Raw genomic sequence first — 16,544 nt, forward strand, 5'->3', positions numbered from 1 at the left:
TATGAATTGTTTATTAATGTACCGATGAAGTTTTCATTGTGTATTTTAGTAGTTAAGGGATTTAAAAGAGAATCAACGTGTTTGTCGAGAGGGATATACAGTAGAAATTCTCTACAAGGAACACCGATGGGGAATGCAGCAATTTCCATTATTCGTGCAATGAATTGTTTTCTTTGTGTTTAAATGGTTCATAAAATCTAGGCCAGGCATAACACAGTGACACTGTGGTCCAGTTTGGCTACCAGATGGAAGGCCCGGATTCGATTTCCAGCGTGGATGATTTCACTTTTTTTTTCTTTGTCAACAATATCTCTATACGGAGCTGTTATATGATTGACCCGGCCTGAACAAAATTACGCATTGGGACAACCTTGTGGGTGTAAAGGCAGTCGGGGCATGGTGCTGACCACATCTCCATAAATGGATGAGTTCATGAATGTGTGTATCCCTACCTTCACACCACTCTCCCGCTACATACAGGGTGGCACAAAAAAAGGTAACCGAAAGTATTACTATTTACTATTTCGGATGCCTTTTACTTTTCAACCAGCCCATGCCTTCATTGGTAACGAGCAGGAGGGGTAGTTGTGCCTTTTTACCACAGAGAACACTTGGCTAAGCACTATTTTTTATGAACGTAAAAGTTTTGAAACTTTTTCTAAGTTTAATGAACAAAATTTATCATGCAAGTAAATTTCACATATTTATTTCTAATGTACGAGTAGATACAGTTTTTCAAATTATTCTGTTGTTGAACTATTTTTGGATAGATCCAGGTGTTTTGTAATGATCAGATATTTTCTACTAGCACGGCAAAAAGATTACGAAATTAAATTGTGAAATTAGGGGTTTTCATTTTTGGTCCAGGTTTTAACGGATAAGGTTCTTGTCTCTTGCGTTTTCCCAAACAGCAAACGGTACAGTCTTGTGTTGAACACTAGTGACCCTTTTGTAGGGCGACCAATTGTCAACCCCTCTTTCACGTAGTACCCACTGAACGGTATTTTCCAGACTAACGAGGCTCTGGCGTCAGGACCCACAGCCAGGATACTCATCTGTGGTACCTGAGTTCTGTTCTATGTGTGTTTGTTATTGCCCATTTCTCCATTTTATCCTCATCTTTCTTAAACACCAGGGTTTTTCTGCAACTGAAGTTGGCTTTGCCAGTCACAAAATGGCTTATGGTTAAGGTGACCATACGTCCCGTTTTCACCGGGACAGTCCCGTTTGAGAGGGGAAATATTATTAAAATACCACTATTTGTCCCGTTTCATAAAAGACTAGGATTTACCTTGAAAACCAAGACTAAATTTGAGAGACATTTCATGCTGAAAAATATATTCTATTGTTTTGCGTGTGTTCCGTTATTTGTAGAGCAGTGAATAAGAATTCAGTTTCTTTATGGAATTATAACATGAATTTAAATTTCCTGCATCTTGACACAAACTCAAAAGAAAAATTTAGTTATGTGTCTGATATGTGGGGTAAGGTTTTCGGGGTGATTTATGAACGGTTGGTGAAGAATTAAGCTGCTCTCAAGAAGATTGGTTCCTCTGCTAAATATTTCTAGCGTAGGACTAACATGAAAGATTGACCGGTTAATATCTTCTGACAACGGGAGATCATATTTCATCGATTGTTTAAGATGTATCATTTATGTGATCCATCCTTTAATTAATAATAATAATAAAATAAATATAATAATAAAAATAAAAATAACAATAATTTTGTAATTGGGCCTAACCGATTTTTCAGGAAAGAGGGGGGGGGTCTCCTTGGGTCAAAATATTATGGTGACCCTACTTATGGTTAATGAATATTAATGAGAGTACCCACTTCACAGTAGAAGAGGTGATAGTTTTTTTGTCACGACTTTGGAAGATTGTACCTGAAGTTACCTTTAATATGCATTTTGTTCAAAATACACAATTTAGCGTACACATGAGAAAGTAAAAAACAAAGGGGACGAAGATGCCCAGCCAAAACCCGCATACATTCAGAGGTATGCGCTTATGCTCAGGTACCTGAAATAAAACACGGGGTGGCCTTCCCGATGACGTTGTGGTAATGTCGTCGCCTTGGAATCAAGGGGTCCCGGGTTCGATACCCAGTAGAGCCACATTTTACAGTGGTTCGGATCCCACTTTTAAAACTGGAGGTCCAGTCCCGATTAGCCTTACTGTGTGCATAAAGTGGACTTTAAGCACCAAATCAATCAATCAATCAATCATTATACCTTTTTTTCTCTTTATTCTATGATTTATATTTTAGTTATAGATAGAAGAAGGACCAAAACTGTTCCAGTGTGACGGAACAGATTTGGTTAACAAAATGTAAAATACAAGGAATAAAGTAAAGATAAAAAAAGCCTTATTCTATTGCATAAGAAAGTAAGTATAATATAATTTATTTATTTTTCCTAAACTTGCATCTGCTTGTAACTGTATTACACATAAATACATAAACAAACAGGGTGTCGCTGTACAACAACCACAGCTGTCACAGTGTAAACATCTAACTCTCCCTAGCAACGTTTACCTCGTTGAGTTTACGTTTCTACGCTAAGAGCCCTGGGAAAACATAATGTGTTTTAATTAAGACCGGTCCTTCCTGTTGTTATTGACAAGGAGCTTGTTCATCGTAACGACAGTTGAGGCAACCAGTTTTTTTTTTTATTTCAACAAGACATTATTCGGAAATATCAAACGGATATCTATACCTGATAAGTCATGTGATTTTATTTATCGGAATTGAAGTCAATCCATTGGTTGCAATTGTGAACCTGTGCAGCTTGGTTTAATAGATTCAGGATAAAATTGTCTTTCGAGGGTTCGTAGCGTCGAAGCGAGGACTGGGTCGTTTTCTCGATAACGTGCATCGTGTCGCCTTGGTCTGTTCGTAGCGCATGCGCAGTGAATGTTTTTCTATAGACTGGATGGGGTTCGTGTTGCTTTGGTCTGAATCTCCCTGAATGACGTCCATATGCTACGAATGTGTGTCCTGTGAATTATATTGATTATGCTATAAATTTTGAGAGTCCAGACGATATCTGTTATTTGAGAACGAGAGGACGTCGAGAATGAGAACGAAACACAACCGTCTCGTGCTGTCTCTAGTACATTCTTAACTGACGAACTCACTACCAAGGATTACGGGTTCAAGTCCTGTTCTGGGCATAATTCATTTTCATCGGACAAAAGTAACAAAGTAACGCTAAATAACAAAGACATATTAACCCTTGGGGGCCAATGCCCACCTACCGACTGCCGGCCTCACCAAAGGTGGCAGATCATCCAACCAGTTAAGGGGTGACGTGTAGTCAGCACGACGAACCCCCAGTTGTAGTTGTAGGTTTCTCATGACCGGGTTATGCTACTCATTCGTAGCTCCCCAATTTCCACAGGATGGTGGGTTGTTATGCTTCCTCAAGGAGACTTGATTGATTGACTTGCTTTATTTTACTTCGCATTTTGTGCCACTTTTGGCTAATTTGCAAAGATGAGGTTGAGTGACGTTATGATGAAATTTATGAATGGACACTCACAAACATCCATGCCCAGGCCAGGATTCGAAACCGGGACCCCTGGAGTCGTAGCGCGATGTGCTAACCACTCCACCACGGAAGGGCCTCTCAAGGAGACTTGAATCTGTGCACGCCGTAGCCGCAGCCCAAAGTTTGCGCCTTAGAGCGAGCACATAACAAAGATGCAACTTCAAAATACAGGCTATTGTGACGAATTGGATTAAGGAAAAATTTGGAGTAATTCCAAACTTGTTCCAAACACTAATACAAGCCCACTGGGGTCCAAATAGATGGCGTAATGGTAACATCGTCGCCTTGTAATGAAACGTTCTCGGTTTCGATACCCGACGGAGTCAAATAGTGGTTCGGATCTCACTCTAAACTGTAGGTCCAGTCCCGATTAGCCTTTCAGTGCAAACGAAACCAAGGCCTCTAGACCAGAAAGGCCAGTACGAAAAGATGGAAATTTCTGAGACTGCATGATGAAGACGTATGCATACTGTGTACCGTCAATTTTTGATACATGCACTCATTACGTTGCAGGAAAAGGACAATTGCCAACCTATTTCCATGCACATCCGAAACGGTGAATTGCCATGATTGACAAGCCCTCTGTCATACGTGTACTCTGAAAAGAAGGATGTCTCCATAATGCAGGAACAAGACAGAAAATGACAGTAATGACACACACATGTGACCTACATGAACTTGTTCAGAAGATCTTCATGGAAGTTAGAAGCAAGGAAAGCCAACCTGGGTCTTTTATTGGGAGGAACTGGGGCAATTGGCAGGTTGCTCGAAGGGGCAAATGGGGATCTTGAAACCCAGTGAAGAAAGCTGGAAACAAACTGCCTAAGGAAAGTAGGTTAGTTGAAGTGGATCAAATATGCAGATTAGAAATGGATGATCACTAATACGTGCGATGAGACAGAAAGCAAGAGAGATAGAGAGAGAGAGAGAGAGAGAGAGAGCGACACAAAGAGAGGTGGGCTGAAGATAATGACAACCTGTCTTCATTTTCACCTTCTTTACGTGAATTATAACTACAGCCCGGATTTTTATGTAGCCAAAAAAAACATGCGCAATATGTACCTAAATATGTAGAAAAATGGCTGAAATGAAAAAAAAAAGTAAATATGCTGAAATATGTAAAAATAGGTATGTATATTAAAATATCTGATGTGTGTATTATTTAAGATTTCTGTGCTTCTTTTTAGTTTTCTGGCACTAAAAGTATAATTATAATAGAACAATTACTCAATATATGTTAAGAAGCTATCTCGAAATAATGAAATTGATAAAAATACCAGATTTTTGGAGAAATCAAAGTTTTAACGTTTGTCCTACAATTATAACTTCTTACTAAATGAGAAACCAGAAAACCCGACATCTGTGGCGGAGAGGTTGTAAGAAACGCTACGACGCCAGGGGTTTCGGATTTGAATCCCGGCCTGGGTATGGGAGTTCTTTGTCAATGTTCCTCCATCCATTTCATCGTATCATCACTCATCTTCATCTTAGCAATTAGCCAATAGTAGCAGAAAGGCGAAGTAAAATCAGCCTAATCAACCAATTAATCAAAAACCAGAATGATGGTCCGAATACTACATGTTATATAAAAATAATATGTAAGATAAACGGTAACGTAAATATGTAATAAACCTCAAAATATGTAAAGAAAAATCGTAACATGGAATTCATATATATCCTTCTTAATCGTAATTCGCCGAGATTTGCAATATTTGCATGACTACATACAATACGTAATCACATAAAAATCCAAACACTAATCATAACGTAAAATACAGAAAAAAGTTATTTTCTCGAATTAACAAAACACGATGGGTTGAGCTTTTTGGTATCCATAACCGTGCTAACCGTTCCTTATTTGGTAATTTTAACAAAATTATTTGTTAACTCTGTACAAATGTACACTGATTTTGGACTCCAGACTCCATATGAGCATGTGTATATTTTGTTTTAAGTCACGTTATGCAAAGAAAGGCTAATAGGCACTGAACATACAGTTTAAAGTGGTTATGGATGGTTATGTTTGGATGATTATGATTACGCTAGATTAGATTTGCTTCCGGGTTGTTAGATTTAGTTAACTTTTGATAGGGTATATTAAGACAGGCCATGTCCGTGTATGCTACTTTATTTTGGGTTAGGTTAGGGTAGATTCCTTTAAAATTAATTACGTTTCCTTTGATTAGGGTGCACATAACTTTCAATTCAGATCCATAACATTCCATTTCGCCAATTCGTTTCGGTTGGCTTACACTAGCATATGCCTGCCTCCTTTTCCCCTTCGCATAACAAATTTACTTTCAACACACTCACATCCTCCTTTCTTAGCATAACCAACTTTTCTACTGGGTTGCAAGTCTTTCAGAATGACGCAGGTTCGATCTCACCGGAATTCATTAGTACAGTTCCTTCATTATGCCATAAGTCCTGTAAGTATTAACGATTAGCATAAAGTAATTGCTCACCAGAACCACATTCTTTTAATACCTCTTCACCAGAACCAAATTCTTTTAGTAATTGTTCACCAGAATCAAATTATTTTAGCAATTCTTCACTAGAACCAAATTCTTTTAGTAATGTTCAGAATATATTTTTTTTTAGTGATTCGTCATCAGAACCAGATTCTTTTAGTACCTCTTCACCAGAACCAAATTCTTTAAGTAATTGTTCACCAAATCAAATTCTTTAAGTTCTTCACCAGAACGAAATTATTTTAGTAATTGTTCAGAATAAAATCATTTTAGTAATTCTTCATCAGAACAAGATTCTTTTAGTACCTCTTCACCAGAACCAAATACTTTTAGTAAATGTTCACCAGAACCACATTATTTTAGTACCTCTTCACCAGAAGCAAACTCTTTTAAAGTTCAAATCACAAACCCTGAGACCTTCTGTAAACAAAACCATCTGCATGGAGAAAGCATTGCAAACTCATAGAAGTAAAATAATCCACACGAAAATCCAGCGTTGTTACAGGATTCATTACGTAAGGTAAAACAATGGCCAATTTGTAGTATGGGATACGCTGCCGCAAATGACGTCTCACTTTAAACCCAATGCTCTTTCTTTTGTACTTATTGCTTCACCTTTATGCTTAACTCTTTGCACCAGTAATCATTTCCCATAAATTTGGCTTCTTCCTTGCATGTCAATTGAATATATTTTACTTGCATTTTTTTAGTCAAAATGATATAACATGGTAATGTATATTTCTAAGGATGATATAGATAGGAGTGTATTTGAAATTTGTTTGTAGATTTTATGTAAATTGTATCTTATGTAAATAAAATATATAATGGGCATAAACAGCCATATGCATTGCTGTAAGTCCAATAAATATATTGATGATGATGATCAAAACAAGACAAAGAAAGTTCGTAAATTTATTGCGGTTAACAAGCATCCTAATAACGATTTTTGTTCCGCCAAATATAGTGCACTTCGTAAAATAACTTGGTGACATGGCAAGGCAAGATAAGTGTGAACATTTTGTAGTAATATGCATTGTAACTTTCAATGAGCTTAGAGATTTGTGTTCATAATTATATTTTATAACATTGGTTATTTTCTAAAAATAATCATGTGAATAGCAAGGAAGTAGCGCAACTTAGTAATATTGCCTGACTTATCCTTAGAAAAATAACATGTCGAGTTCTATGCGTGCGGGAAGGTCTCCCTGTTATCCGAGCTTGTTTTCAGAACACCAGCAAGGACAGCCTTTGAAAAGGGGTGAGAAACAGATTGTACTCAATATTTATGTAACGTTCTGTCAGTGGTATCCTGAGAAACCAGTAAATGAAGTGGTATCCCAGTGCAGTGGTGTGTCAGTGTCTGCAGTTTTAAGGGTTATGAAAGAGAGAATGACCGGGAGAGTAACAGTGTATGCGGCTGCATATTCGTCTGATGTTTTGAGAGCGGGTTCTCACATTCAGAGGCTCTTATATAAAATGAATAGGTGCGGCGAACTATGAGTGCAACAGCAGATGATTGCGGTCATGAACCAAACCAGAACCAAATTATATTACTACTTCTTCACCAGAACCAAATTCAGTTAGTAAACGCACACATTGCCTTAGATACTAAATAATGGGGTTCAAATTACCAAATTTAGGAAAGGTTATCAAAGTTTTGTTCATGGTTACCAAATAGCTTAACGAAATGTTGTTTTTTATTCAAACAATTCAGTTTTTTCCTGTGTTCCTTTCAACAAGATGACAGGATAAACTAATGCAAAACATTATTCAAAGCGAACACCCGCGGAGTGTTAAAACAGTACAAAAATGTTCCTTAAATCCATTGTAAGTCAAACGACATTAATTAGCTTCTATTCTAATGCAAATCCACAACCAAGCAGCGACTCCTTTTGACTTCCTAACGAGCAAGAGTACTGGAATTACCAAAACATGAGGTCACGGGCCTTTGAAGAAAATCGCGATTAAGTTCACAATAAGCCACGTTCCATGCACACGACACATGAGCAAGATAGCACGCAATTAGTTCGGGAAAGGCAGCAACCCTTAGACAGCCAATCTTGTTATTGAGAAGCTCCAGAGCCCCGTTGTAGATGCACTGGCCCAAAGGATGACCGCCTTGTATATTCGGTTCAGTGACCAGAGATTTCTTTACGAGATATCACTCGACTTTAGACCTAAAAGAACCTTCTGTGAGTATTGTCTGAACCGACCACGAAGACAATACATGTATTGAGGAAGACTCGAGGATATATTTCAATGACAATCGACAATCTCAGGATTTTGCTAATTTTTCTAGTGTTATGTGGAACGTAGTGCTCCTAGTGTTATGTTTCTTAGCAGCTTTTGCCGATTCTTCTTGTACATATTCTCAGGTTTCAAAGACAGGTGGTAAGGAAAAGGATAATAACGAGACTGGTGAGATTACCATCCAGTATAGTCCATATGGAGGGACCGCGTATATCAAAAGGAATTCCATTACAAGTTCGGTGTTCCATGAGAAGTTACTGGACTCTATCAGGCACACACTGAAAGTTACTAACAAAAGTGACAGTGATGTTTCCAGTGAGGTGGAAAACCGTAATGTTACAGGAGTTGACCATAAGAACGTCACCGTGAGAGAAATTCCCCAGGGAACGGAGGGAGAGGCAACGAACAATACCACAGATGTGCAGACACTAGATAACAGAGAAGGTAAGATATTGGAAACATCCCCAACACAACAATTCGGAGCATTTACTTTAGATTTTATTAAATTTCCAATCACCCGCCATTTATATCCACAACGGTTAACGAAGTGGATGGGGTAGCACCCACTTTCAACCAGTTTTCACCATATTTTTCACATTCAGTCGTATACTTTAGTCCCAGTCTATTGCTGTCATTTAATTTAATTCTTAATTGTTTTACTTTACTAATTAATTAATACATATAGTTATTTGATTTGTTTTATTTCACTTCGCTTTCTGCCACTTTTGGCTCATCGCGAACTTGAGGATGGATGGTAATAAGAGGAATTGATAAAGGGACAATTATAAACATATATGGGGACTGATTGTGATTCCAGGGGCCAGAGCCTTGTCAGCTCGCAAGACTACTGTTACCGGGTTGTATCACATGGAAGAAAGGTTGACATTTGAATGCCTTCAGAGAAGGCCACACCTTGCCGCCCCAATATTAATTTAGTGAAAAATACTATTCATACTGAACACATTTAAATAATCAATCGTGCCTGATAATTAAATTGAGAATTTATTGAAAAGGCATCTTTGAAATAAAATGTTTTCACATGCATTTTAACAAAAATATAAATAAATGTCACCATACTGATATTGCATATTTTGCACAATTAGGTAATATTCGCGATAAATAGATATGTTGTTCTATTTTGCATATAAATTGCATATTTTTTTTAGAATTTGTTAGGATTGATACTTGAAATTAAAACTCTTAGGGGGGAGCTGAGATTAACTGTGGGGATGCTACTATGACTTTACTTGATCTGCCCTTCCCTTTCTTTTCTTCCCCTAATGGATTAAACATGGTACACCTAGTAGCAAAAGTGACTTGGAAGCAGATAAAGTAAATGACTTAATAAGGAAATATATAGAGGAAGTGTACCAAATGCGGGCCCCTCCTTAAAGAGGGCCTCCTGCATTTCTGCACTGGCTGATGCCGTAGCATGAAGGAAATACATTGAGTTGGTAGTTTACGTTATTGCCGCATGCGGTGCTTGCACCCATGTTGATTGCTGCGTCTGTTGTTCTCCAATCAGCTCGTGGGTGATTTTGTAAAAATCGAAAGTTTTATTACTCCCACGTTCAATTGTTGTACTTCGGTCATCTGAGAGGAAAATGCGTCAACTCTTATATGTACTTAATCCAAAGTATAGTAGCTATCTTTGTATGCAATTTGTAAGCAATGGATGGGAATCCGTGAGAAATATCGATTATGAAAAAATAACCCCTAGTTGTCCTAAAGTGGGCGCCTTGTGTTGTTGTGCAACAAGCACAGAATGCATTTTCGTCCACATTATAATCATGGATTTCTGGTACATGTTCCAAGAGAAAAGATATAGCGAGAACAGAGAACAATCTAAGAACGTGAAATCAAGAGAAGATGGCCACATACATTCTATACGAAAGAAAACGATGACCTTGAAGAAAGTTTGTAATATTCAGTGGCGTGCCCAAGGGTGTGTGTGGGGGTTATAACCTCCCCCTTTGGCCCAGTATTCCTAAAAAAAGGAACGTCAAAGGTAGAAAAAGATAGCGAAATGAGGGATGACTACCAGAAAAAGTGTGCATAACCCCTCCCTTTCAAAAATCCTGGGCCTTTCATGTATCGTATTTAAGCTTATATCACTATAATTTATGCTGTTGCTGCTTTTAATTGTACTAAATATAAGGGGGCCCACGTTAGGAACGTTTCTTTCCAATCTTCAAAATTGCATCTCTTCGAAAAAATAGGAATTTCACAATGAAGCCATTATTTTCTCGCTACGGGAGGAGGCATACTAAATAAGTAAACATATAATGTACTATTTCAGGCTTTATTACCGTTTATTTTGGCTACATGGTTTCCTTTCTATGCGCCAAAAAACAAAATGGGGGCCCACATTTGGTACACTTCCTCTACTTATTCCCTCCTCCCCGCCTCATCGCATCTATTGTGGCTTGGTGAAAAGGTGTAATTTTTTACATATATTTTCAAAACATATGTAGCTACATGTTGCATTTTATATTATTTTAAGGGGAAAATCCTCCCCAAAATTGCAGTAGTATGAACAAAGGAACGTGACAAATAGTATGTAGAAACGTACGAGAGAAAACAATTGGCCCGTAGCGTGGGGTAAACTTGGGGGGGGGGGGGGCTGAAGCCTAGGGAGCCTATTAAACCTTATTTCTTTAAGACAACTGTTTGAGTTGGTTGAGTTGGTGTTTTAAGTCCACTTTATGCACAGTAAGGCTAATCGCAACTGGACCTACAGTTTAAAGTGGGATCCAAACCACTATGTGCCTCCACCGGGTATCGAACCCGGGACCCCTTGATTACAAGGCAACGACGATTTAAGTCAACTGCGACGAAGAAATTTACACTAGGCAGAGATATATTCTCGTAACACACTGCAGGATTTTTCTGTTTCCCTCAGTAATAGCTGCTCTCTGGTAGTAGTGCCGACCTCCTAGGCGGAGTGGTCAGCACAGCTACGACGTCAGGGCTCAAAGGGTTCAAATCCTGGCCTGGGCAAGGGCGTTGTTTGTCAGTGTTCCTTCAATTTCATCACATCGTCACTGATCCTCATATTCGCAATTAACCAAATTAGCACAAAAGCGAAGTAAAATAAATCAAATCAAAACCAAAGCAGTAGTAATCGTACATTTTAAAATATGTTCTTCAGACACTAAGTCATATCTGAAATATCCTTAGATGTGCTAATGTCAGAACTGCAAACTACGCATCGTTAAATGTAGTCTACAGGGTGGTCCCAAAAAAGGTAACCGAATATAAGGTACCGGTTCTACATTTCGGTTACCTGTTATTATGGGCCACCCTGTATATTATTTTTAATGAGCTTTTCTTAGTTTTCTCATGGCATAAGAAGGAAACATCGAAGGACGGACATAAAAAGTCGGTGCTTGTTAGTGTGGGTTGGGGGGGGGGGAGAGGACGCCTAACTACTAGCTACAGTGCTGGGAATGTCTTCGTGGCAAAGGACAATATGAACATTACTGGACTATTGGGAGATGTTTTTTTTTCTGATTTTAACATCCAACTAAATCTCTGGCATTCCTAAACACTAAGATTTATTCCCGTCTTCCACCTGTCCTACTGGCGTACACAGAATTTCTTCTGGGTAGCTGGAATTGTAAAGATGGGACCTACATAGGGGAGGAGGTTGGAGATACACAATGAGATATTCCTTAAGAATGGTTAACTGTGGAGTCATTCCATGCCAATTCAACACAGATATGTGCAATTTTTAACCTCACATCTCCGATTTTCATGAAATTTGGGGAGTTGAAACTATGCATGGAACTTAGTAACTATGACAATTTTTTAGTCTCGTGCGTCTTGTAATTGTTAAATTATTCAAGGTCAAAGTTAGCAGAAATTGCCTTTTTTGAGCCCGCTTAGCTATACTAAATCTGCTGTAACTCCGCCACTATTTTGCCTAGGAAGCTCAAATAAAGCTTATTGTACAGATAATTGAACAAGCTTTCCAGTGATATATAACAAGCCTACCTTTGGATAAAAATATAATTTTGTCACGTGACCTTGACTTTTGACCTTGAATATCTCAAAACATGTCATCACCAAAAATCGTGAAAAAAATATATTTGGTCCCTCATACCATACTCTAAAACATACCAAAAAATCATTCTGGGACTGCAATGGGATCAGAAGATACAAAATAATATGATAACTATGTGACTGATAAAAGCCCCATTACGTGAACTATGAAGAGTCAAATGTCCCTTCCCTTAACACCCCCTACAAAATGTGAAGGAGTTATCCTGGGTATAATTGGTCATGAAAGAAATAGGTTAGGCACAGGGAGATCCCTGGCCGTGTGTGTCAAGCGCAGGTCCGGCATATTGTTGACCGCCATATTAAATTCAACGCAAAAAGTTCAAAGGAAAGGGGGTGATGTGGTATATCAAATGAGGCTAGAATTTCACGAGAAATGAAGTGACGAAGGTTTAGTTTATCCAACATATATTTAACCAGCAAACATTTATTACTGCATGCTTGTAACCATTTTCTCCTTTTCGAGGTGTTAAAAACAAAGCATTAGAATGCTCCTAACGTGTTAGGAACTCATCGAGATCACGCTGTCATCTTGGGAGAGAAAGAAGTATACGGACCATTGCATATGATTTTAATCAGCTACATTCACCAAATAGTTGAATAGTGAATAAAATTGGGAAAAGTATCTCAAACAATTACGTGACACTTCCTTTGGAATGAAAAATTCTTCAGTGACGAGGCTAATTTTTATGTTCACGGTGAAGTTAATAAAAATAATATGCAATACCTGTGATTTGCTCGGTAGAATGGTTGTTACTGGTAAGCTAATTATGTGGTATAATGTATGGCGAACGGAAATGGTTGGTCCATATTCAACAACGCAACTTTAAATGGTGAGGGCTTTTTGGATTTGTTAAGTGAACAGGTTTTTTCATCCTTGCTTATGGGATATGGCACTTTTCGAGAGTTTTGAAACAGGAAAGAGTGTGACTACACTATGTGGACATTTTTGCAATTTCTTCATGGCAATTTTCTAGGTAGATTGATGGGCACACGGGGATCTATTAAAAGGCCTGCACATTCCCCAGATCTAACATCTTAGGAGAACTTTTACCTTCAGAAACATTTGAAGAGAATGGTGCATGCACTAAAAGTCCCTGATATTGACCATCTGAGAGAAGGCATAGTTGCTGCTTGCGATGTTGTTGCACATGCTACATTACCAAATGTTCTATGCGAGTGTGAGAGACGTCAACGAGTGTGCTCACAGGAACATTGACAACATTATAATGTGCATATATCGTAAGTGGAAGATATGTGTATAACTTTTTGCTGGCGTAAGATACGTTGGAAAATCCTTCGTCACTTCATTTCTCGTGAAATTCTACCCTCATTTGATATATCACATCACCCCCTTTCCTTTGAAATTTTTGCGTTGAATTCAATATGGCGGTCAACAATATGCCGAACCTGAGCTTGACACACACGGCCAGGGATCTCCCTGTGCCTAACCTATTTCTTTCATGACCAATTATACCCAGGATAACTCCTTCACATTTTGTAGGGGGTGTTAAGGGACATTTGACTCTTCATAGTTGATGTAATGGGCTTTTATAAGTCACATAGTTACACATATTATTTTGTATCTTCTGATCCCATTGCAGTCCCAGAATGATTTTTTGATATGTTTTAGAGTATGGTATGAGGGACCAAATATATTTTTTTCACGATTTTTGGTGATGACATGTTTTGAGATATTCAAGGTCAAAAGTCAAGGTCACGTGACAAAATTATATTTTTGTCCAAAGGTATGCTTGTTATATATCACTGGAAAGCTTGTTCAATTTCCTGTACAATAAGCTTTATTTGAGCTTTCTAGGCAAAATAGGGGCGGAGTTACAGCAGATTTAGTATAGCTAAGCGGGCTCAAAAAGGGCAATTTATGCTAACTTTGACCTTGAATAATTTAACAATTACAAGACGCACGAAACTTTTCATAGTTACTAAGTTCTATGCATAGTTTCAACTCCCCAAATTTCATGAAAATCGGAGATGGTCAGGTCAAAGGCTGTGTTGATTTCGCATGGAATGACTCTGTGGTCTTTTTAAGCAGATTTGCATTTGCCACTTTCCCCCCAGTCACTGTTTTCATTTTAAAATACAGATTTTCTCAAAATTTCGGAGGTGCCATTGGTCTTCCCCGTGCGTACGCTAGTGAACTTCGTCTTGGCCTTCTCACGGGTCTATTACCGCCAGGTTTCCCAGCAAGAACCATATAAACTTTTCAATTTTCTCGCATACGTGCTGCATGATCTGTCCACTGGTCTTCCTGGTTTGATTTTTCTAATAATATCAGAGGATGAATGTAGATGGCACTGTTGAGTATAATGTAACCTTTTCCGCTCGCCTTTTCTTTTTATTTTAGCAAATAAATATCACTTAGTACATAGATTCTCATGTTGACATATTCTATAACTCCAGAAAGACATTAGTAAGTAAGATAAAATACAGTCTACTCTAATGTAGAAAATTACTTAAACCTCCGTGGTCACCTTATTTATTTTTTTTTGTATAGGAGAGAATTAAAAATGCACAGTAATTGGTTCATACGAAGGTATATAGAGGGTTCACAACTGGTTTTTCATTCATATAATAATGTAGTTTAAAATAGTAACTTCCGTTTTAATCTTAATATTAATATGTTTAGGTGAGATGTAAGTGAAAACCATACAATGGTGCTTATAAAAGTGCGTGGCGTCAAACTGCGTTTTCACATAAACGTTTCCTGATATACAGGGTGACTGGTAATTAGATGTATTCCCTGAAAGGGGATAAAGTAGAGACAATTTGCAATAAATTTGACCATATGATACCCCGTCCGAAAATTAGTAGTTTTCGAGATAATCGAATTTCAATTGTTTTTTTTAAAAAATGACAATTTTCCACATAAAAAAGATGAATTGAGAAAAAAACTGCTCATTGTATGGAACTTATTTCAGCGTTTTCTGATAGCTAACAAATAAGTGGTTCGTTGAAAAAAGTTTTTCCCAAATAACAATCACATGTAAGTAACGGGTGGGTCTAAACGTACAAGTGATGATAAAAAATTGCACTCTTAGTTTACTTGGCAACGTATTAATAACAAAAATGGTATGACACGAAGCGTACAAATTACTTAAATTACTTCCTTGTGACATGTGCTATCCAACAAGGTACAAATGTTGCTGACATTCACATTTTTGTACAAGAAATAATACTTCATTCATCTTCATGTGAATGGAATCAATGAACAATACAATTGAAGAACATTACACGTCTTGCTCAAAGTTGGCACCTCCGTTACGAATGCAGGCACGCAGGTTTTCACGGACATTTGGTCTCTTAACTCGTGATGTGATGGTGTCCTTGATGTGTTGACCAGCTGTAAAGATCTTCTCCCTGAGCTCTTCCTACGAGTTTACCGGTGTCTTGTCATGTGGCTACAAATGTAAAAGTCCCAAGGCTTCAAATCGATCGGGGGATCGAGCCGGCCAGGGAATCGAGCCGCCTCGGCCAATCCATTTCTTTGGGTAATTTTCATCCAGCCACAGTCGCACGCCCAGGCAGAAGTATGGATGGGCGTAATCAACAATCATTTGATCGAGCCATTTTTCCTGCCCCAAATCTTAAAAGGCATCACTTATGAACATTTCTTGAGGAACGGGATGGCAATGTTGTTGGAGGATGTGCCTCTAGCTACAAGACGTGACATGATTTATCAGCATGATGACTGCCCACACTGCAGGATTTTCGAGGGGAGGGGGCTGGAATTGTAACGGTGAATATTACATAGCTGCATTCTGAGGGTGGATACATTATAAAGTATTTCGTAATTACCATTTTTAACCTTACTTTTAAAAACTGGTTGAAGGCGAAAATGGTAATCGGGGGTCATTTTGAGGGGAGTTTGCATTTAACACTTTGGTTTTACCCGAGTTCATTTCTGCTTTCATTTGAAAATTTTGCTTTTCTCAAAATTTCGGGAGAGGCTGTAGCCCCACTAGCCGCCCTCCGTACGCCAGTGCAGGTCAGCTAATGTTAGGGTGATGTACTGTAAGAACTATACAAAATTTGCCACGTGTATGCTAAAAGAAGAGACTGAACAGCATACAGAATAGATTTATTGATTGATTTGATTTATTTTACTTCGCCTTTATGTTAATCGCGAAGATGTTTCATGAATTGTGATGAGATTAATGAAGGTTGATTTGCTTTATTTTACATAACGT

General features: G+C 38.1%; 1 protein-coding gene across 2 annotated transcripts in view; it reads left to right on the forward strand.

The window, feature by feature from the left end:
* Positions 1-8,238: 8,238 nt before the first annotated feature.
* The window catches only part of LOC146003139 (uncharacterized), a 37,564-nt gene continuing 29,258 nt past the window's right edge, over positions 8,239-16,544 (forward strand). For both annotated transcript variants that reach the window (XR_014443789.1, XM_083141319.1), the window contains exon 1: positions 8,239-8,718. Coding sequence is in view for 1 of the 2 variants with exons in the window: in XM_083141319.1 (XP_082997445.1) it covers positions 8,328-8,718 (391 nt within the window). In the remaining variant the exon portion in view is untranslated. The remainder of the gene's footprint in view (positions 8,719-16,544) is intronic.

This window comes from Lepisma saccharinum, chromosome 19 (genome assembly GCF_977018435.1).
Source record: "Lepisma saccharinum chromosome 19, izLepSacc3.1, whole genome shotgun sequence".
Taxonomy (NCBI): Eukaryota; Metazoa; Arthropoda; class Insecta; order Zygentoma; family Lepismatidae; genus Lepisma; species Lepisma saccharinum.